Source organism: Bombyx mandarina, chromosome 02 (genome assembly GCF_030267445.1).
Source record: "Bombyx mandarina strain Sakado chromosome 02, ASM3026744v2".
Taxonomy (NCBI): Eukaryota; Metazoa; Arthropoda; class Insecta; order Lepidoptera; family Bombycidae; genus Bombyx; species Bombyx mandarina.
Window position 1 is genome coordinate 2,743,248 of NC_143209.1, and position 24,312 is coordinate 2,767,559.

The 24,312-nt window shown below is 42.0% G+C and overlaps 1 protein-coding gene and 1 long non-coding RNA gene across 2 annotated transcripts in view; one reads left to right on the plus strand and one right to left on the minus strand.

Annotated features, from left to right (window-relative positions):
* The first annotated feature begins 429 nt into the window (after positions 1-429).
* Amt (Ammonium transporter) lies at positions 430-22,940 on the plus strand. The gene is made up of 12 exons (XM_028172880.2): positions 430-814; positions 4,683-4,769; positions 5,553-5,751; positions 9,675-9,820; positions 11,302-11,465; positions 15,110-15,195; positions 15,531-15,613; positions 18,154-18,303; positions 19,438-19,515; positions 20,342-20,520; positions 21,220-21,339; positions 22,383-22,940. The coding sequence occupies exons 1-12, from the start codon at positions 670-672 to the stop codon at positions 22,785-22,787; spliced, it is 1,842 nt and encodes a 613-aa protein (XP_028028681.2). The 5' UTR covers positions 430-669; the 3' UTR covers positions 22,788-22,940.
* The window catches only part of LOC149503394 (uncharacterized), a 95,661-nt gene continuing 93,076 nt past the window's right edge, over positions 21,728-24,312 (minus strand). Inside the window, exon 2 of the long non-coding RNA XR_016324653.1 lies at positions 21,728-22,889. This is a non-coding gene — a long non-coding RNA (uncharacterized LOC149503394). The remainder of the gene's footprint in view (positions 22,890-24,312) is intronic.

Consider the following 24,312-nt stretch of genomic DNA (forward strand, 5'->3'; position numbering starts at 1 on the left):
TAATACTTTTACTGGTGGTAGGACCTCTTGTGAGTCCGCACGGGTAGGTACCACCACCCCGCCTATTTCTGCCGTGAAGCAGTAATGCGTTTCGGCTTGAAGGGTGGGGCAGCCGTTGTAACTATACTGAAATCTTAGAACTTATATCTCAAGGTGTGTGGCGTATTTACGTTGTAGATGCCTATGGGCTCCAGTAACCACTTAACACCAGGTGGGCTGTGAGCTCGTCCACACAACTAAGCAACAAAAAAAAAATTACAAAATATATTCAGGAACTATAAGACCACGGAGAACGGACCACTCACAATCATAGCACCGTAAAGATGCGAGAGAATTTTCGCTAAAATGCCACATCGTTTGTTAAATTTAACAATTATTTCGCGCGTCCTTGACGCCAACAAAGACGTCGCGTCGATATAAAAGTAGTCGTAGCCAAAACTGAAGTTTCATTCGCCGTCCACGCAAGGCGGGAATGTTTTATATTTTACATAAAAAAATAATAATTCTGCAACTGCAATTCGAAGTAAATTTACAAAAACGAACCAAAAGAAGAAAAAAAACCGCCATAACTTTCGAATACATTTTTTTTTACTTAACGCGCGTCATGTAATTAAAAATCGTACAGCCTAAATTCAAAAAGTTTTCTTTTGAATAAAAAATCAACTAAGCATGGATCCGAATTGGACCCACGTTGGACTTCGGTCACCTAACCTCACCAACACTACAGTGAACCTTCAGGAGAACTTCGAGATCGACTTAGAAGATACAAACTGGATTTTGACCTCGTCTTTCATCATCTTCACAATGCAGACTGGTAAGTTAATGCGGGCAGTGTTATTAACAGGGCTGTCGACAAATCCATCACGTTTAAGAACTAGAGAGGCGACTTTTTAATGGGAACACGAGAAGTGAAATTATGTGAATTCTCTTATGATATAATTTTGTGTTTCTTAAACATGTGATAACAGTGATTTATCAACAGTTTAGCATCTGTGAAAGTGCATGCAGAAAAATGAAACAAAGTCGCTGGACGTAGCTTCTCGGGTTCCTCCAAAAAATCCACTGAAACAGTAAATAACCGTCATTTTACTGAGATTTTATTATATTTCATTTCGACTCATTTTATTTCATTTTATCTCAATTGCTCAAGGTCTCAAATCTCTCAAATTAATAAACTTCACCTCATTTCGTTTCATATCATTTTTCATTTAACAGAATATCTATAATAATATATATTTACTTACCGAGGATTTTTATAAACTCGACACTGGCAACAATGGCGTCGCAAGAAGCCAATTGCCACATTTAAAAGAAGAAAAAGAACTACAAAGACAATATCATAGGTATTGTGCTTAATCTGAGTTGACAGATTAAGATATGAGATTGAATTCTCAATTGTACGGCTTACTAAATTGCACAGGTGAATGAAGTTAGCCCCTCAAAAAAATTTTTTTTTCCTATTTTATACTTATTTTCTATTAATTCGTTTGTTCATCATTTGTTCATGATTGTTCACTGTTAATAATTGTTTGTTCTGCATTTATTTATTTAAAAAAAAAATTTAAAAATATACCTACAAGTTAGCCCCTCTAATGCAATTTTTAATATTTTTTCATCCTTAATGACTCGTAAATATTCATTTTCGATTGTTCTTATACAAAACACGTTTGTTCTCTTTCGAAATTACTCGTTTTTTGTTTAATTTACTATTTTTATTAGTTGAATAAATGTATGCAAAATATGTGTACCGCGCATGCGTCAACTATAATGCCTAAACTTTATACGCGGTTTTAATCGTGAAAAAAAAAACAAATATAAATCCTGAAGGAGCAATTAATTGGTATACAGTTTAATTAAAAAAATTAAAAAATAAATAAATGAGATAATGTGCATTGGCGTTAAGTTAGACCAAATACATTTTTTCCATCCTCTTACCTATCGTATTAAAATGTTATTTTACTAATGTTAGGAATATAATTTCGACTGTGTAAAAAAGTTATTATAATGTATACCTATATTATCTCTTGAAAGATAAATAATGAACATATTTACTTATTTGTTTATATTACCTATGTGAACTCCCTATCTTTTTTATACCTTCATAACGATAAGTAGGAGGATGGAAAAAATGTATTTGGTCTAACTTAACGCCAATGCCCATTATTTCATTTATTTATTTTTTAATTTTTTTAATTAAACAGTATACCAATTAAATGCTCCTTCAGGATTTATATTTGTATTTTTTTTCACGATTAAAACCGCGTAGAAAGTTTAGGCATTATAGTTGACGCATGCGCAGTACACATATTTTGCATACATTTATTCAAATAATAAAAATAGTAAATTAAACAAAAAACGAGTAATTTCGAAAGAGAACAAACGTGTTTTATATAAGAACAATTGAAAATGAATATTTACGAGTCATTAAGGATGAAAAAATATTAAAAATTGCATTAGAGGGGCTAACTTGTAGGTATATTTTTAAATTTTTTTTTTAAATAAATAAATGCAGAACATACAATTATTAACAGTGAACAATCATGAACAAATGATGAACAAACGAATTAATAGAAAATAAGTATAAAAAAGGGAAAATAAAATTTTTTGAGGGGCTAACTTCATTCACCTAAATTGCACCCCTTTAAAATAGAAGTGGCTTAAATGAAGTTTGTTGTTTTTTTTTTTGTAAACGCCAAGAATGCAATTGAAGAATTGTAACTTTTCAGTTTTGATTTTGATAATTTAAGCCTTAAAGCGCTTATCTTAAACTTTAAGATATGCGTTTGATTTAAAAGAGACGGAAAGTGTACTTTGTCCTTTTCTAAACTAAAATTTAAATTTAAATTTTTAATTTTAAAAATATAATTTTATAAGCTGATAGAATAATTGTTTTAAAGTCGTTCAAAGTATAAAAACTCATTTTCTTAAAATTTTTAGTTCAACTTCAATTATAAAGTTGCAAAATGATTACTTAGCGACAGATATACACAGGATTGTAGTTTTTTTTTTTTTTTTTATGATTGAAGGATTACTGGTGGCCCGGAGGCCTTTCCAGTTTCACCAGGACAGGTGGGCGAGCAAAGGCTCAGCCAGGAGGGGTGGGATTTGCTAACAGCTACCCGAGCGCCTCCGAAGGAGACCTAACAACTCAAGAGTAGCTGCTTCGCGAATGTATCTACTACCGGATCGGAATCGCGACCCGCTGAGAAGATCCGGCGAGAAACTCAGCGAGCTGATTCATGGGTTAGGTTGCACGGCGAACTCTTTGTCGAGTTCGACGAGTACGGTTACCGAGGTCCCTAAGCCTGCTCCTAGAGCTGAAGGCGTCTAGTGCAAAGGTTATTGGATCTGATGGATCCGTAAGGACGTGTACAGGATTGTAGTATAAGCCCGTGTGGGCATACAATACGTTCTGGCACGAGTAAAAATCGAAGTTTAAGAGCGAATGAAAGACAAAAATACATACAAACGTAAAGTTTTATTGATATTAATAGATGATCCAAGAGATAGTAACAATTATTGGTGATAGAAAATGTAGGCGGACGACTTGCGCCACTTTAAGAAGGCGGCACGACATGAGAACCCTCTTGTCGTGGCCGCTGGAAACTACATACCCGATCCTGTAGACCGAATGGTAAACAGTCGACGTCGCCCAAAGCACGTCATTACGGATCCTCCCGATCCATTAACGGTGCTTTTAGGTACCACAAGCAGCGGTCACTGTCCTCGTCGAACCCGTCGCGTGCGACGAAGGGCTCGAAGAGCGAATTAACCCATAGACACAGCCCACTGAGTTTCTCGCCGGGTCTTCTCAGTGGGTCGCGTTTCCGATTTGGTGGTAGATTCTGCGAAGCACGGCTCTTGCTAGGGCCAGTGTTAGCAACAGTCCGGTTTGAGCTCACCTAAACGTTAGGATAGCCTCTCAAGGCTATCAGCATAGGTAGGAAAAAAAAGCGAATGACTCGCCGCTCTTTTAGCGTGCCTGTCCACGGGAGCAGAGCGAGGCAGCGGAGCAGAGAAACTGAGAAATATTAATCAATAAGATTGAAAAATGATCGCTCCGCTCCGGTGGACAGGTACCCTTAAGCTGGCGTTACGACGCTAGCCCTGCACGTTTTTAATTCCAAACAAAACAACAATCAAAACAATGCCTTAATACCATAATAGTGCATTGTGATTTTTTTCTATGTTTGAGAGATTACTAGTGGCCCGGAGGCCTTTGCAGTTTTACCAGGGCAAGTGAGCGAGCAAGGGCTCAGCCAGGAGTGGTGAGATATGCTAACAGCTACCTGAGCGCATCCAAAGGAGACCTAACAAGTCAAGAGCAACTGCTTCGCGACTGAATATACTATCAGATCGGAATCACGACCCGCTGAGAAGATCCGGCGGGAAACTCAGCGGGTTGATGTTTAGATTAGGTTACACGGTTACCGTGGTCCCTACTCTTAACGTTAGAGCTGAAGACGTCTAAGGCAAGGATTATTGGATCTGATGGATCCGTAAGGATGTGTCTAGGGCGTCGGCGGTGACTGGCTCCTGCGTAATCAGGATTGGGGAGCATTGCGACTGTGTCGGTCTTCCATAATGACGTTTACAATCTCCAAATTTTACACACCACTACTTCTTACACACAAGAGTGATAAAAATATCGTACGTTGTAATTAACGGGCTATGTGTTTCAGGTTTCGGCATGTTGGAATCCGGTTGCGTTTCCATAAAGAACGAGGCCAACATTATGATGAAGAATATGGCTGATATATCGCTCGGGGGTGAGGGAATAAAGATTTTTTTTTTGTGGCATAGATGGGTGTACCAACTCACAGCCCACCTGGTGTTAAGTGGTTACCGGAGCCCATAAACATTTACAACGTAAATGCGTCAACTTTTTTTTTCCGGGCCGGGCCCGAACCTCCTACGAGGTCTCCACGCATAAGGGGCGCGCGGGGTATGTGAGACTCAACGATCTGCAGGTGTTGAGAGCAGATCGCGGGCCCAAGGATTTTAGGACCCACCCACTAAACGACTCCCCTGCACTATTACACCCGACGTCCGATCTGCGTCGGGGTTCGGAACCCGGTCAGAGTAGGGGGTTCCCGCGATCAACACTACAACCAGACACGCGGCGCCACCCTGAGGACGCCCGACCGACGGATCGCCGAGGCGATAGTCGACGACCAACGACGTCGGTCTCCATGGATAAGATGGGAATGGATTAGGAATGGGCAGACTGAAAGCACAAATGTTCAACGGTGCTTTTAGGCACCACAAGCACCGGTCACCGTCCTCGTCGAACCCGTCGCTTGCGACGAAGGGCTCGACGAGCGAATTAACCCACAGACACAGCCCACTGAGTTTCTTGCCGGATCTTCTCAGTGGGTCGCGTATCCGATCCGGTGGTAGATTCTGCGAAGCACTGCCCTTGTTAGGGTCAGTGTTAGCAACACTCTGGTTTGAGCCCCGTGAGCTCACCTACACACGTTAGGGCGAAGCTGAAAGAGCCTCTCAAGGCTATCAGCATAGGAAATGCTAATTGTCAATTATCCCCCCTCCAGGTCTCACTTACTGGATATTCGGTTACGGGCTCTCATTCGGCGAGAGCTCCTACTCCAATCCGTTCGTTGGTACTGGAGACTTCCTACTTGACCCTCCAGTGGGAGACGCGCTGATGGGTCCAGTGTTTGCTTCGTTTCTCTTCCAGCTGTCCTTCGCCACCACTGCGACTACTATTGTCAGTGGCGCGATGGCTGAACGGTAAGTAGATAATTCACGGGCAACTCCGAGACATTACTGTCAGTGTTAATGTTACGTTACGAATTAAGCAACGGAAACTATTTACGTTTGCAATGACCACAACGTGATTTCAATATTCGGATACTCCCAAAAGCTTTTATTGTTTTTATCAACTTTGTAGGCAGATCAGCATACTGTGCCCAAAACACATCATTTCGGATCCTCCCGATCCACTAACGGTGCTTTTAGGTACCTCAAGCATCGGGCATCGTTCTCGTCGAACCCGTCGCTTGCGACGAAGGGCTCGGCGAGTAAATTAACCCACAGACACAGCTCACTGAGTTTCTCGCCGAATCTTCTCAGTGGATGGCGTTTCCAATGGGGTAGTAGATTCTGCCAATCACGGCTCTTGCTAGGGTTCGTGTTAGCAACGTCGTCAGGTTTGAGCCCCGTGAGCTCACCTACTAGTTAAGGTTACACTGAAATGGTCCCTCAAGACTATCTGCTAGGTAGGAAAAAAGCATACTGTCCATCTGATGGTATCTCATTAACGTCGCTCATAGACATCAACAATACCAGTTGAGCAGTCATTACCAATGACACAAACAGCCGTTATATCAATTCACTGAACGGACAATGCCAATACTTAGTAGGTATTGTTTATACTGCTCCCAGAGCTAATACTGCCGGATCATCTGGTTATAGGAACATGTCTAAGCCTTTTCGATAGGGGACCGACTCTTGAGACTTTACAACTCCTGCCTCGAGTCGGGACGGTTTCCTTCATCGTGGAGGACGGGCAGACTCGTGCTGTTGAGAAAGGAGGGGCGCCCGGCGGATACTGCCGCCGGGTACCGTCCCATCGTGTTGCTGGATGAGGTGGGCAAGCTGCTGGAACGCATTCTGGCAGCCCGCATCATCCAGCATCTGGTCGGGGTGGGACCCGATCTGTCGGCGGAGCAGTATGGCTTCCGAGAGGGCCGCTCAACGGTAGACGCGATCCTTCGCGTGCGGGCCCTCTCGGAGGAGGCCGTCTCCAGGGGTGGGGTGGCTTTGGCGGTGTCGCTCGATATCGCCAATGCGTTTAACACCCTGCCCTGGTCCGTAATAGGGGGGGCGCTGGAACGACATAGAGTGCCCCCCTACCTTCGCTGGCTGGTGAGTTCCTACTTAGAGGACAGATCGGTCACGTGTACCGGACACGGTGGGATCCTGCACCGGTTCCCGGTCGTGCGCGGTGTTCCACAGGGGTCGGTGCTCGGCCCCCTTTTGTGGAATATCGGGTATGACTGGGTGCTGAGAGGTGCCCTCCTCCCGGGCCTGAGCGTAATCTGTTACGCGGACGACACGTTGGTCGTGGCCCGGGGGGGGAGTTTTGCTGAGTCTGCCCGTCTTGCTACGGCTGGGGTGGCGCATGTCGTCGGCAAAATTAGGAGATTGGGCCTCGACGTGGCGCTCAGTAAATCCGAGGCCATGTGGTTCCACAGGCCCCGGAGAGTGCCACCTGTCGATGCCCATATCGTGGTTGGAGGCGTCCGTATCGGGGTCGGGGTGCAGTTGAAGTACCTCGGCCTCATTCTGGACAGTCGTTGGACCTTCCGTGCTCATTTTCAGAACCTGGTCCCTCGTTTGTTGGGGGTGGCCGGCGCGCTAAGCCGGCTTCTGCCCAACGTCGGGGGGCCTGACCAGGTGACGCGCCGTCTCTATACGGGGGTGGTGCGATCAATGGCCCTATACGGGGCGCCCGTGTGGGGCCAGTCCCTGGCCGTGGGGGTGGCGAAGCTGCTGCAACGGCCGCAACGCACCATCGCGGTCAGGGTCATCCGTGGTTATCGCACCATCTCCTTTGAGGCGGCGTGTGTACTGGCTGGGACGTCGCCTTGGGTTCTGGAAGCGGAGGCGCTCGCCGCTGACTATAAGTGGCGGGCTGAACTTCGTGCCCGGGGCGTGGCGCGTCCCAGCCCCAGTGTGGTCAGAGCGCGGAGGGCCCAATCTCGGCGGTCCGTGCTGGCGTCATGGTCCAGACGGCTGGCTGATCCTTCGGCTGGTCGTAGGACCGTCGAGGCGATTCGCCCGGTCCTTGTGGATTGGGTGAATCGTGACAGAGGACGCCTCACTTTCCGGCTCACGCAGGTGCTCACTGGGCATGGTTGTTTCGGTGAGTTCCTGCACCGGATCACAGCCGAGCCGACGGCAGAGTGCCACCATTGTGGTTGCGACTTGGACACGGCAGAGCATACGCCTGCCCCGCATGGGAGGGGTGGCGCCGTGTCCTCGTCGCAAAAATAGGAACCGACTTGTCGTTGCCGAGTGTTGTGGCATCGATGCTCAGCGACGACGAGTCGTGGAAGGCGATGCTCGACTTCTGCGAGTGCACCATCTCGCAGAAGGAGGCGGCGGGGCGCGTGAGAGACGCACAATCCCGCCGCCGTCGAGCGGGGGCCAGGGAGGCGGATCTCGCCCAAGCCCTGGCCCTCTAAGTGTTTCGGGTCCCCCTCACATGTCGGTCTGGGGACCGGCGAGGGGGGCCTAAGAAGACGACGTGCAAGCTGCTCTGCACGCGTTTTACGCAAGAGCATCCGGGTGATGGAAGGCCGGCTATCCTCGACCCACGCTGGTTCTGGCCCAGCGGGGTATTCCGTAGGGTAACCCACTCTAACCGGCGCCATCTAGGCGGGCTTCGGACAGTCTGCCGACCGAGAGGGCTGGTGGTCGTGGCGCCGACGACCGCCAGTCCGGCGTCCCGAGGGGGAGGGTGATGGGAGAGATGTGCTCCGCACTAAACGCTTCACTTTCCCCCCTTTGCCTTGTCATGAGTTCTGTCTCATGCGAGGTTTGGACTTTGGTTGTTGAGCGACAGGGTTTTTAGTCAGTTCGACTCTGACATACCCCGCCCAGTATCCCCAGAAAAGGGCGGAAGTCCGGCGATTTCCTCCTGACCAAAAAAAAAAAGCCTTTTCGAACCCTAATGAGTTCAATCTTATTGTCTGAATAAAAAAATATTAAAACACAGTTTATACGGCAGCCTAATAGCCCAAATTGGGCAGTAATTCCTATGAGGTATCCATGGATAAATATTATAAAACAAATTTAAATACGATTAAAACAACTTTTACGATTTAAATCTTGCGTTTTTGTCATCAAATTATTCAAACTGTTAAAAACTGTAAAATCATAGTCAAAGTCAATTTTGGTCATAATAAATAAATAAAAACTCAAGATGAAACCCTAAAATTCTAAATACTAATAGATTTTAAGTCATAATTCCAAATAGTGGTAGTCCCCAGTAGTCGAATTCGACTTTAATTAACTAAAATTATAAGTTTGAACATTATTTTGGTTCTATTGCAAAGACTATTATACTTCTTTATTCACAGAATTCGCCAAGACTACACTATAGACAAATAATATTAAAGACAAACAATATTAATCTATTCTCAATTTGACCACAGACTTTATCAATAAACAAAAGAGTATAATATGCGTGTGCGTGTCAAATACATTGTATATTGTATTTTTTATGCATAATAAAAAAAAATCATACTGCACTCCTTCACTATATTCTTTAAAAAAATTTTAAGATAATTTTTTTTTATCTTAAACATAAATGCTCTTAAGCAAGATGTGTTAACACCCAAAAAGGTGAATTCTATAATGTATTATTTTATGTAAATAAGTCCAATGTTTATGTGTGCAGATTTTATTCAGTTGTGTGATAATAAAAAAAAGGCAAACGTAGTGTAGGACGCCCTCCTGCTAGATGGAGCGACGACATGCGCAAGGCAGCTGGCAGTACCTGGATGCGTAGAACCGAAGATCGGGTTCAGTGGCGAGCTTTGGGGGAGGCCTATGTCCAGCAGTGGACTGCCGCAGGCTGATGATGATCATGATGATGATGATGATGAATAAAAAAAATAATCTTAGATAAACGATATCGTCTGCAGGTGTAACTTCAAAGCGTACTGCGTTTTCTCGTTTCTGAATACAATCGTGTACTGCGTCCCAGCCGGCTGGGTGTGGGGCTCGCATGGCTTCCTCAACCAGCTCGGTGCTGTGGACATCGCCGGCTCCGGACCTGTGCACCTTGTGGGTGAGTACTGAAGACGACGTCACTTCGGATCCTCCCGATCCACTAACAGTGCTTTTAGGTACCACAAGCACCGGTCATCGGTCTCGTCGAACCCGTCGGTTGCGACAAAGGGCTCGACGATTAAACTAACCCACAGACACAGCTCGCTGAGTTTCTCGCCGGATCTTCTCAGTCGCGTTTCCGATCGGGTGGTTGATTCTGCGAAGCACGGCCCTTGTTAGGGTCCGTGTTAGCAACATCGTCAGGTTTGAGCCCCGTGAGCTCACCTACTAGTTAAGGTTACTCTGAAATAGCCTCTCAAGGTTGTCATCAGCTTAGGTAGGAAAAAAAGAAACTGAAGACGTGTTACACAAACTTCAACCAGTTAGTATCAATGTTCAACTTCAACCATATGGTAATTGATCCTATTTTGGTCAGAACGCTACACGTTAGCTAAAGAGATCGCTTTTAATAAGGCAAAAAGGCAGATTAACTGATGTTAAGGGTTGGAATGTCATGGTAGAAAGAGAGACTGATCCAACATTTATACTGAAACGCATTGCTTCATGACAGATTGGATTCTTTTTAAATTGCTTAGTTGGGTGGACGAGCTCACGGCGCACCTGGTGTTAAGTAGTAACCGGAACTCATAGACATCTACAACGTAAATGCCGCCACCCACTTTGAGACATGAGTTCTAAGGTCTCACTTTTAACAGCACAACTGCTGCGCCGCCCTTCAAACCGAAACGCATTACTGCTTCACGACTAAAATAAGCAGGGTGGTGCTACCTACCCGTGCGGACTCACAAGACATCCTACCACAAGTAAAAATTGCAGAATTGCGAGCTTGGAGCTTTTTCCCAAACACCTATAGATAAAATCATGAGGTTTGCGTATAAAAGAATAAGAGGAAGCTACGCGTTTCTTCTAATCAACATACTAATGATAACAGATTATCTATATATTAATGCGTGAAGCAAAAACTTTGTATCCCTTTTTACGATAATCGTGCGGAGGGGTATGAAATTTCCTACATTTATAGATAATATAGAGACGGAGTGCACAATGCTAATTTTTTTTTAAATTATGCTTTAAAAATACTTTAAATCAATAAAGAAAACATTACACACACTATCATGTACTTGACACACACACTGCTATGCTATACTATTTGTTTATTGTCAAACCTTTGTTATTGCTTAAAGTCTGTGGTCAAATTAAGAATAGGTTAATATTATTTATTTTTGATATTATTTGTCTATCTATAGTCTAGTCTTGGCGAAATCTGTGATTATAGAAGTAAATAATAATGTTCAAACTATAAATGTTTCAATTAATTATAGTCGAATTTCGACTACTGCTGGACTACTAGTTACAATTATAATCCACTGACAAAAAACGTAACACGTGTACTGTTTACTAATTAAGTGTCAATTGTGAATAGCCAAAGCATTGGTTAAGAAGCTCAGATCATAACTTTATCAATCCGTACGAAAACAGGTGGATCGTCAGCTTTTGCGTCAGCTTTGATGCTGGGACCGAGACTGGGCAGGTATGCCCGGGGCACGGACCCTTTACCCCTCGGCAACCCGGTCAACGCCGCCATGGGAACGTTCGTGCTTTGGTGGGGATGGTTGGCTTTCAATTCCGGCAGCACATATGGGGTGAGTTCAAAAAGCAGGAGTTCTTGTGAGTCTTTTTTTTCATTCAAAAGTGGACTATTTATTTATTTTTCGGTTTATTATTCGGATTTCATAAACCAGTTATAGAAGTGGAAAGCGTCACGTAATGACATCTTTAGTCAAGGTATTGAGTGGATAGATTGACTGACCTACCACAATAGGACCTGGAGACCCGGGAGCGTTTACAAACCATTGAGATGTCATTACATTTTCCATCAAATCCCATCACTTGTGATCTAGTGTTTCCAAGTCCAGTCCCTTTTTTTTTTTGCTTAGATGGGTGGACGAGCTCACAGCTCACCTGGTGTTAAGTGGTTACTGGAGCCCATAGATATCTATAACGTAAATGCGCCACCCATCTTGAGATATAGGTTCTAATATCTCAGTATAGTTACAACGGCTGCCCTAACCTTCAGACCGAAACGCATTACTAAAAAAGGCATTTAGTATTCTTAAAACGGTCATGCGGTTATGGTCAGACTCGACTCTATCTTCCGCCTGCTGATCAGAAGAAACTCTTAGTCTGAACTGGGTATTTCCTACCCTCCTACTACTAAGTTTTTGTCTTACGTGAAACTTCGAAGAAAAAAAAACGTCATTGATTTAGACGACACACTATCCCAAGGTCAGTCCGATTGCGATTCCAAATTCGCAAACCATCAATCAACCTGGTGTTACTTATGCGATTTTCAATTTAATACAATATGTTTTAAATTCCGAAAACGTAGTTCGTGCTTAAACAATAAATTTATGGCTGCCTCAGATTAAGGTGCGCACTAGCACTTAGAATATGAAGTTGGATTTATTGGAAATTGGTAGACAAAAATACGTGCAACGGTGTTCGAATCCCGCAGGCGGGTACCAATTTTTCTAATGAAATACACGTACTTAACAAATGTTCACGATTTACTTCCGCGGTGAAGGAATAACATCGTGTAATAAAAATCAAACCCACAAAATTAAAATTTGCGTAATTACTGGTGGGTAGGACCGCTTGTGAGTCCGCGCGGGTAGGTATTATACCACCGCCTGCCTATTTCTGCTGTGAAGCACTAATGCGTTTCGGTTTGAAGGGCGGGGCAGCCGTTGTAACTATACTTGAGACCTTAGAACTTATATCTCAATGTGGGTGGCGCATTTATGTTAGAGATGTCTATGGGCTCCAGTAACCACAAAACTCCAGGTGGGCTGTGAGCTCGTCCACCAATCAAAGCAATGAAAAAAAGTGTCTTTTAACAGCACCAAATCGTGGACTAAATGATAAAACGTCCGGTGCACTCGTGCCGAGCGATGCAACAGTGTCGGTGTTCGAATCCTGCAAACAGATTCTGAATATTAATAATAAAATACTTAAAAGTATACATGAGTCGTCTATTATCAAAGCCGGCAATCTGACTTTTGAACAATATTGGTAAATCAGAAAAACGAATTATTGACTTTGTATTCCATTGAGTCACAAAACTCTTCGGAACGACATCTTAGATAAATAACAGGTTAACTATTAACCTTTATTTAATGCAGGTTTTGAACCGTATTCTTTGAAGGAGACGATTATATTCAAATCAATCTGTATTGACATAGCACTAACATTTTTTTGTCCAAATGCACAGATTGCCACCTTTGATAATAGACGACTCACATATCCACGAATGACTTCCACGGTGAAAGAATAAAATCGTGTAGTAAAAATCAAACCCAGGGATTTTTTTTTTATTTTGCTTTATCACTGGTCAAGTCCTGCGGTAACCGTACCGTGCAACATAACTTAAACATCAGCCCGCTGAGTTTCTCGCCAGATCTTCTCAGCGCGTCGCGATTCAGATCCGGTAGATTCATTCGCGAAGCAGCTGGTCTTGAGTTGTTAGGGGTCCTTTGGAGGCGCTCGGGTAGCTGTTAACAAATCCCACCCCTCCTGGCTGAGCCTTTTCTCGCCTACCTGTCCTGGTGAAGCTGCAAAGGCCTCCGGACTACAAGTAATCCCTCAATCCAAAAAAAAACCGCATTAGCAGATACCTGGTATATGTAAATCAAGTATTATTAGTTGAAATTGCTTTTGACAAAGCAAAACGAATGGACGTCACGTGTTTGTCTCAACAGATAATAAATTTCACGATGGAGGTCACGCGAGGCGTACGACTGAGCCAGTGAGTAAGGGACGTATTAGGTTGGATGAAACTTTGTTAAATTTTCGCGTTTCAATTTAGAAATATTTTTAAAAACCTTATACGGGAAATATTTATTCGATTTATTTATTTATTTTTAACATCAAATTCGAGGTTCTAAAGATTTCTGCAATATAGAATCACGGGATGCAAAAGGAAGTTAACCTTAAAATAGAACGCTTTATTTCCCGCCAAAACAGAAATGTCAAAAACACACAAAATTTTTCATTTCGATTTTTATCGATTATTTAGTATTCAAGTACATCCCAGTATACAACTGAATGGATAATGTAAATCTACTTACAGAGTCAATTAGTTTGAAAACGAATTGTTCAGAATACATTGTCCATTCGTACTTAAATGATTTCAATGCGGCCATTTTGTCGACCAGACTATTAGATATTAAGTAAAATGGCCGGCAATTTGTAACGTAATTGTTTTTTCTTAAAACTTCACGTCACTAACTACAATGGTTTGTTTTAGATACAATGTTGTTTTACTTCCTTCTTGTAGTTTAGTTTTATTGAAGCGACACGAATTGGCCATTAAATTTGATAAGCTAGTGGTTCGTTGATTTTGAAGATAAAGATAAATATGCCTTTATTAACAACCTTAATTCATATTTAGGTACATACTATTCTTTTTTTTTTCTTTTCATTTGACATCGGCTAAGATTGTTTTGCTTTTGCATAGGCCTCCCCCAAATCCTGCCATAAGCTCCGGTCGTGGCATTTCCTCTTCCACGTAGAACCTGCAACGGCTTTTATATCGTCTACCCACCTTTGGAACGGTCGTCCTTTTAATCTTTTCCCCTCTCGAGGGTACCATTCAGTTACTAATTTAGCCCATTTTTCTGTTTTGCTTCTTATTAAATGACCTATCCATTTCCACTTTAATTTTTTAATTGTGTATGATACATCCGCTACTTTTTTTTTGAAAATACGACTGAATTATTAGATAACGTATTACAGGCGTTCACGAAGCCAAAAATGGAATGAAGTACTAGCGTAGTTCGTGTCATTTTACGGGCATTGTCATTAAGTTAATTGACAGCTAGTTCCCTCGACGTCACTGTCAATGTCTCGAATCAATTGACGTTTTAATCGTGCCTGTAATGCAAACGATATTAGCTTATACTGACTCGGTGATGCAGTAGTTGACAACCCTGACTGTTGAGCCAAGGGTTGTGGGTTCGAATCCCACATCGGACAAACGTCCTAGCTCATTTTATCCTTTCCCTCTCTGCACAATCGACAGGTTTGCGAGACGCTGTCTATTTTCTCACTCTAACTCTTCCTAAATTGTATCTTTTCTCTCTAGCCGTAACGAATCTGTCGCGAGTTAAGTTTTATTCTCAACGCGCCTAAAGAAGTTTCACTTCAAAAAGCTTCTAACTGTTTTGTTCTTTATCTCAAATATAGCCTATATCATTAAGTGCATTATGGTCTACATTGCATTGTGTAGGTGAGCGGTGCCAAGTGGCAGTACGCAGCGAGAGCGGCCGTCATGACCATGATGGGTTCTTTTGGTGGTGGATGCTTCGGTCTACTGTAAGTTATTTGTCTTCATAAAGTCATTTTAACAGTCAGACTGCCAAAGACGTTGATATCTTAAATTTTAAAGTATGCACTTTGAGGCTTAAAGTAGATATAAAAAAAAATTCAATTACGTTTTTGGCGTTTACCGAAAAAAACAAGAATTTCGGATTACGCCACTTCAATTGTAAAGGTGGGATATGTAAATTACCATTCCATATTTCGGTTTTTATATTCGCGGCATATTTGCGAAACAAATACCATGCAATTAAGAAGCGTTTACTGTATTCATTAATTATTATCGAACACACCATACGCTGTACTGGCCTGATGCTGTTAATCTCGTGCAGGTTCACGCTTATCAAGAACAAAGGAAAAGCTGAGGTTATGGAGCTGATTAACAGCATCCTCGGTTCCCTGGTGTCTATAACAGGTATGCATTCAAGGAACGTAGTTTTTAATACGCTTTTATTAGCCTCAGACGTATGTATGTTAGTATGTAACGGATTTTTTCAACATTATTTTGACCCCCTTCAAAACTCGAAAGGACAATACCTATTTTCTTAGGGCGTTTGGGCCCCTAAAAAAAGTTGTCGGGTCATGATGGTTTTAACTTAATTTGATAGACAAAGAAATATCGTCATATTCAGAAAACGATTTTTATATTCTCACCCAGGTTTAAGAGAAATCTGTTTTTTTCTGCAGCTAAAATTAAGTTGTTAATTGTTTTCTTCGAAATCAATAATCGCTCTCATCATTGTTTACAGTATTCAATAAGTTAATTGTGGTTAATGTTGCTAGAAATAAGCCCTTACGTACATTTTATTATTATTATATCCTCATAATAATAATAAAATGAAATGAAAATCCGGAAGCCGGCAACGATATTGTTGTTGTTTTTAAATTCGCCAATAAGCAGGCAAAGAGCGTAGCCTATACAGCCTAGTCTGTCGTAGTTATATTTTTTTTATTGCCTTGCTATGCTATTGCTTTTTAGGAGTTTTGACGTCAACTCGATGAATAGCACATTGAGTGAGCGTGAATTTCCGCAGACCTATTATCTTGAAAAAAAAAAAAACAGTCACTGCTATATTAGCCACAGTTTTATTCCAATGCCTCAATAATCGTGAGCAACGATTATTGACGATTAATACACAAAACAACACCCAATTTATATATTATTCATCACAATAAACTATTAAAAAAACATTAAAATAAAACTTCAAGTGACGCTTCACTCGGGTTGCTGCCAAAACTCTCTGATCATATATAATAATAATACAGTAATGGTAGGCCATTTTTTGAGTTTTATCATATCTAAAAATATTAAATAATTCATGGTTTTAAGTAATAATTATTATTACAATATATAGCTATTTTACCATTATTAACCATTATTAACCATTAGCAATTTTTTTTTAATTTGTTGTTCTAGCACAGACAACTCTTCCGTTTGGCAGCTTAAAGGTTTACTATAAGGCTTTATGGGCTAAGCCCTTTGCCTATTGGCGAATTTAAAAACTATGGCACTCAGTTTTGGGATGTTATCAAATAAGTAATTTATTTTTTTGTAAAACAATGCCAGGTTGAAAGAAATGTTGATACATAAACTAAACAACGTGAAAAAATAAGACAGTTTTTCAAGTACAAATAGTTTTGACATAAAGTTGGCCCACTTTTGGGCATTGTCCTTTGGTACCTATGCTTTATTAAGGACCGATGACAATTCAATATTTAAAAAAAAGTTTAAATTCAACTAAACAATGAAAAATAAATAATAGTTTAAGAATACTAAAAAAAACGCTTTTATAAAAAATCCCATTAAAAAAATAGAAAATAAATCTTAATAAATTTGCATTAAAAATAGTGTAAGAAAAAATGATTTTATTGTAAAAAAAAGCGTGGGGTGCATGGCATCAATAGTTATAAATATTTTATGAACAGATATGAATAGAATGAAAGGGTTATTTTGATAAAATCCTGAAAAGCACCCCAATTTTTTATTCAAATTTATTAAGATTTATTTTCTATTTTTTAGTGGAATTTACTATAAAAGCGTATTTTTTTTTGTTTTTTAAACTATTATTTATTTTATTCTTGATCTTTCATAAGAGAGTCAAGGCTCTTGTAGTGTTTGATGGGTAATGGAGTTTATGGCTAATGAAGTTGAAGAATCATTACTGCGCATATATCAAAAGGCGTCTCTATGCTGTGTAGCACCCGTATGTAGCCATTATAAGCTTCGGTTTGAAGGATAGAGTAGCTGTTGTACCTACTGTTAAAACCGAAATCTTAGAACTCATGTCTCAAGGTCGGTGGTAGATTTACGTTGTAGATGTCTATGGGCTTCGGTAACCACTTAACACCTTTCTTCAAACGAGGCTTGTGGCGAGTACTTAACGGTAGGCAGCGGCTTGGCTCTGCCCTGGCATTGCTGAAGTCCATGAGCGACTGAACCACGCACCATCAGATGGGCCGTATGCTCGCCTACCAGTCAACGTGAAGCCCCTTACGGCAACTGGCAAATTGGTAGACAAAAGCCTCCAATCGAGGCCTTTAAAAGAGTCTTTAACTTGGCCACTGGTTTACTGGTGATAGGACCTCTTGTGAGTCCGCACGGGTAGGTACCACCGCCCCGCCTATCTCTGCCGTGAAGCAGTAATGCGTTTCGGTTTGAAGGGTGGGGCAGCCGTTGTGACTATACTGAGACCTTAGAACTATATCTCAAGGTGTGTGGCGCATTTACGTTGTAAATGTCTATGGGCTCCAGTAACCACTTAACATCAGGTGGGCTGTGAGCTCGTCCACACAGCTAAGCAATAAAAAAAAAAAAAAAAAAAAAAAAAAAAAAAAAAAAAAAAAAACTTGGCACTATTGATAATCACGAGCCATAGTGACCAATAACCGTGACCTAGTCCGCATTGTCGTCTACCGCCACACGCAAGTCTAGTTAAACTGGTTGTCTGTCGACAGCTGGCTGCTTCCTGTACCGCGCTTGGGAGTCTCTGCTGATAGGATTCATTGGTGCCGGCGTGGCTTCGGCGAGCTCGATGCTATTCGACAGACTCCGGGTCGACGACCCCGTGGGAGCTTCGGCTGTCCACGGCGCTTGCGGAATCTGGGGTGAGGGACTGATCACTAGTTTCACTGCACTAGATGGAGGGAGGGAGGTAGATGGAGGTTTTTACTGGTGGTAGGACCTCTTGTGAGTCCGCACGGGTAGGTACCACCGCCCCGCCTATTTCTGCCGTGAAGCAGTAATGCGTTTGAGTTTGAAGTGTGGGGCAGCCGTTGTAACTATACTGAGACCTTAGAACTTATATCTCAAGGTGTGTGGCGCATTTACGTTGTAGATGTCTATGGGCTCCAGAAACCACTTAACACCAGGTGGGCTGTGAGCTCGTCCACACATCTAAGCAAAAAAAAAGGGACTGTACTTGAAAACACTAAATCGCAAGTGATGGGATTTGATGGAAAATGTAATGACATCTCAATGGTTTGTAAACGCTCACGGGTCGCCAGGTCCTATTGTGGTAGATCAGTCAGTGTATCCATTCAGGACCTTGACTAAAGATGACACTACGTGACGCTTTTCACCAGACACGGCAACCCTAGCTATCGGCAATAAGGAAGTAGAATAAGGGTCCTTTTGGCGGGAAGGCGAGGAGGGAAATTGTTTGAATTGTTTTCTTTGTTAATGTTGGCACCGTTGCGATGAGATGTTGGATGCAAGGCTTATCCGAATAAAGGTGAACTGTATTTATAACTGGTTTAATAAATTCGAATAATAAACCAGCTTTAAATAGGTACAGTCCACTTTTATTGAATAAGACTTGCACCCAACATCTCATCGCAACGGCCCCAACAGTTAAATTTGTGTATTTTTCAGTTTTAAGCGTGTAATAGCATTGGTTTATTAACTGTTCCGCATCTGTGATAGTGTACAAACGCGGGAAAATTAAACAGTGATGGCTCTTTCGGGTTTTTCCATTTTCCAAAAGCCTACTGGAAACGTCTTAAATTTACTAAACCAGCTTTACCACAACTTAATTTCCTCCCTTCTCATCTCGATTTTTTTATTAAAGTCTCAAATCTTCAAAACTTCCTCTCATATCACTTCATTTAATTGTTCACAAAACAGAATATGTATATTTTTATAGTTTTTATTTATTTTATAAGCTCGACATTCGCAACAAATGGTGTCACAAGAAGCCCAAATTAAAACAAGAAAATGTATAATACGCTTCGATTTTCCAGGAGTCATAGCAGTTGGTCTATTTGCCGACAACCCTATACCGATGGAGACGACAAACGGGAGATCTGGCTTGTTCAAAGGTAATATCGCTTCCATATTGTGTAATCGAATTAGCCGTAGATACCAAGTGGTAGAAGAAAGCCCGTAGACAGCAGCACATTGTGATCAAGTTAACGGTAGAAGAATATACAAACGTACCTATGAGGTTTTTTTTTATTGTACCCACCCCCCTGGTGTTAAGTGGTTACTGAAGCCCATAGACATCTACAACGTAAATGCCGCCATCCACCTTGAGATATGAGTTCTAAGGTCTCAGTTTTTACAGTACAGTAGTACAGTAACAATAAGTTGATGAGTAAGTTGGGCACGAAATCAGAACTTGTCCCTGATCACTGGTCTAGTGCAGGGTTGGCCACTCCTCAGCTACGGCTCTTCCGCAAAATGTTTAGTTCGAATTATTACTCATTATCTTGCCTCGTAAGATACGAGTAAGCATTTGCAAAACACAAGGCCATAACAGTATATGTTAAAAGTGGCTCTTTGAATAAATTACTATTGTGTTATCTATATTTGTCTCTTTTCATAGACAAGGCTACCGATCACTAGGTCTAGTTCAGTATTACGCCAGACAGACTAAATTGTAAATGATGAAGTCAAGACCAGGACATATTTTTTGGGGCTGGGGTCGAGCCTCCATCGTGAGCCTCACGCAGTCCCTCGGCGTATACTGCCATGATGGTAGACGCCACTTATTAAACGACTCCCCTGTACTCTCCCTGAGACAGAACACGGGAGAGGTTATCGCGGTCAAAGACGCTTTACGAATCCAAGAGTCTACATCGGCACTCTATGCGACTACACCTACATATACAGCAGTCTATGTTTTAATAAACATAACTGCCCCAGGTGGCGGCTGGTACCTCCTGGGAGTGCAGAGCCTCACCGCCGTGTGCCTGGCCGCGTGGGGCGTGCTGGTCACCATGCTGTTGCTGTGGCTCATAGACAGGGTCATGCCGATACGGATGGACCCTTACAATGAGCTGCTCGGAGCTGACCTTACAGAGCACAGGATCAGGCATGGACAGGTAATATATATTTCCTTGTTACTTTGCAAAGCTTAGCTAGCGACCCGCTTAAAACTCGAAGGTTTTTTTTTTATTGCTTAGATGGTTGGACGAGCTCACAGCCCACCTGGTGTTAAGTGGTTACTGGAGCCCATAGACATCTACAACGTAAATGCGTCAGCCACCTTGAGATAGAAGTTCTAAGGTCTCAAGTATAGTTACAACGGCTGCCCCGCCCTTCAAACCGAAACGCATTACTGCTTCACGGCAGATATAGGCAGAGTGGTGGTACGTACCCGTGCGGACTCACATGAGGTCCTACCACCAGTAATACGGCCATCGTGGAAATAATGACTATGTCACACTCTAAGCCTCCCGGCAATCTTCAGATAGGAAACAGCGGTAAGAATGGTGGGTTTTGTCAAAACACAAACGACACTACCACCAGCAATGGATGGTGAGGCAGCAGACAGAAACAAACGAATGATTAAAATATAAGGTTTTGTTATTGTTGCTAAGATGGGTGAACGAGCTCACGGCCCACCTGGTGTTAAGTCCACCCATCTATGCAATAAAGAAATTAAAACTTGAGTGATATCCTGAAGTTTCCTAAAAAGTCTGGTACTATAAGTCTACTACGCAAAATTCCATTTGCGTCACCCGGGACCGCAGTTCTGTAGCTTCACAAGGGCTGTGCTGTAACTAGCAGTCGATGATCAGGTGGGAGTATCTCGCGCTGTGTCAGCCCTGAGGCCGTTCCGCCGCTCAAGCAGCATGGAGGAAGTCGGGACTATGGGCATTAACACCGGACACGGTCTGGTCGTCGAAAAAATCCTCAAGGTATACGCGCGTTACCAACTTATTTACTTTTACTTTTATTGTATATTGTTTCGATAGGCAGCGGCTTGGCTTTGCCCCTGGCATTGCTGACGTCCATGAGCGACGGTAACCACTCACAATCAGGTGGGCCGTATGCTCGTCTGCCTATACGGCAATAAAAAAAGGATCGAGAGCTACTTTTTGTCTACTCCGAGGATATTTAACATTTGAAGGAAAAATCCTCAATCGATCTACAACAGATCTAAATTCATTTGGTTGCGATTTGGAAACCACTTGGCACCGGTGTGCTGCATCCTTTGGCCTGCGAATATCACTTCCAAACGTTTTATTGGATTAGGAAAACATTTGCCAAATTACGCAAAAATAAAACAAAACTAAATGATCATCATTTTGCTGAGATTATCTTTCATCCCATATCATTTCATCTCATTTCATTCAATTTCATCTCAGTTGATCTTAAATTAATCATCTTTATTTCATTTCATTTCACTACTCCATATTATCATTTTTCATAAAATTAAGAATACAAATTAAAATAAGATATGACTTGAAGGTCTTACTTATCAAGTCATAAAATCTCTTTAAAAAAAATGCGTCTCTATGTATCGCTCGTGTGCAATCATTACCCTAAAGGGCGCAATCAAAATGGTACAAATGTAACAGGTTAATTGGAGAAGAGCCGTAGTTGGCGCCTCCTAATACGACTTCCCAGCACGGGCAAAGCCGCCTCTGATCATTCATGGGGCTATTTCCAGTTCAATTGCATTCGACCTTTTTTTGCTTAAATGGGTGGACCATAGACATCTACAACGTAAATCTGCCAACCACCTTGAGACATGAGTCCTAAGACCTCGCTGTTAACAGTACAACGGCTGCCACGCCCTTCAAACCGAAACACATTACTGCTTCGTGGCAGAAATGGGCAGGGCGGTGGTACCTACCCTACGAGACGTCCTACCACCAGTAATATTACTGTCAACATACAATATTTTTGTTTATCTCATTAAATGTCACACAAAGCTCTCAAACGCGTTCGCTCACAGGCGAACAAACGTAACGAGCTGGATGGAAAGCCGCTAACCTACACGAACGAAGCGTTCGTCGCCACAGACAGCGCCTCAACGTCGTATAAAAACAACGGACTCCTGAACAAGCGTCCCAATGGCAACGGAGACCAACTCCACCGGACTCTAGACTCTATGATCGATGAGGTTAATGGCGGGAAACGCGAAACGTCAAAAGGCGCGCGAAAAAACAATGGCGCCCCGGTGATACCAGACGAGATAAAAGGGAAAAAATTTAGGGAGTTAACGGTGACCGAACTGGATGAGTTGGGCGAGATTAATGCCGCCCAGGATAGGTTCCGGCGGAGATTCGGCGAGGAGGATCACAAGAGTGACGTAATGAGGAGTGCAACGATAACTCCTAATGTAAGGTGGATTGATTGAAATATCTATTTAAGTATACTAGTGGTCCCCCAGTAATCGAAATTCGACTATAATTAATTGAAATTATAAGTTTGCGCACTATTATGATTTTATTGTCAAAGACTATTATACTTCTATAATCACAGATTTCACCAAGACTACACTTTAGACAAAGATTAATAAAGATGAGAAATATTAATAAATTTAAACATTATTATGGTTCTATTGTCGAAGACTATTATACTTCTATAATGACAGATTTTGCGAAGACTACAATATAGACATTCTCAATTTGACCACAGACAAAACAATAACAAACGTTTGACGATAAACAAAGAGTATACATGCGTTGTGTCAAATACATGGTAGTGTGTGTAATGTATTTTTTATGCCTAATTAAAAAAATATGAACATTCTGCACCCCTTCTCTATATTCTCTATATGTGTGGAAAATGTCATACTCCTCCGTCCGCGCAATTTTCGTAAAAAGGGGTACAAAGTTTTTGCTTCACGTATTAATATATAGATATTTAAACTCCATTCCTCATTAGTGTGCTTAGTGCGTGTTTTCGTTATCGAAAGCGTAAAAGTTGTTTGCCTACGTTTGCCGCTAGGGGCGCTGTCCCAACTCCATACAAATCTGAGTTAACTTTTACGCTAGCGAGAACGTTAAAAAACTCTCACTAAGCACACAGAATATTTGTAACTTTATTGCAAGGCTTCACGTGTAGAGCGTCTCATAAGCTCTCACGGTTAGGACCTACTACAACCCTCCCCACTTCTGCCGCGCAGCGATAAAGGCAGACGACCATTATAACCTTACTGGTGGTAGGACCTCTTGTGAGTCCGCGCGGGTAGGTACTACGGCCCTGCTTATTTCTGCCGTATAGCAGTAATGCGTTTCGGTGTGAAGGATAGGGCAGCCGTTGTAACTATACTTGAGACCTTAGAACTTATATATCTCAAGGTCGGTGGCGCATTTACGTCGTAGATGTCTATGGGCTCCAGTAACCACTTAACACCAGGTGGGCTGTGAGCTCGTCCACCCAACTAAGCAACAAAAAAATAAAAAAATAAAAACTAAGACCTCATGCCTCAAGGTCACAATACGCACCACTACCACCAGACGGTCCGTGAGCTCGTTCAGCCTATACAATAAATGGAATGTTCTCGCAGAAATTTGGCGGGTTTTTTTTTTTCATAGTACAGTAAGTAGGTAGGTAGTAGGGTGTGTCGTACCCAGCTCGCTTTCAAACACAGTGTGCATAGCAGCTGTTATTGGCAACCCAACAAATTGGTATAAAACCTATATATAAAACCTTTTTTATTGTTGTGGTTGTGGTTTTGACGTTAATTTTAAATTTTGAAATGTCTTATTATGTACGCGAATTATAAAATTTCCAAAATAAAAAAAATTATACGTGCAATCCTCGCGAGTTTATTTATTAAGTTCCTTGCCCGTCCTAATCCTACAGTCCACTACAGCAGCGAGTTCTTAATTTGTAGCAAATCTATATATTAATACGTGAAGCAAAAACTTTGTATC

Coding starts and splice junctions, on each gene's coding strand:
- Amt (XM_028172880.2), top strand. CDS start 670: ATGGATCCGAATTGGACCCACGTTGGACTTCGGTCACCTAACCTCACC. Junction 4,770..5,552: donor GGCTGATATATCGCTCGGGG/GTGAGGGAATAA, acceptor TCCCCCCTCCAG/GTCTCACTTACTGGATATTC. Junction 20,521..21,219: donor ACAGGATCAGGCATGGACAG/GTAATATATATT, acceptor GTCGATGATCAG/GTGGGAGTATCTCGCGCTGT.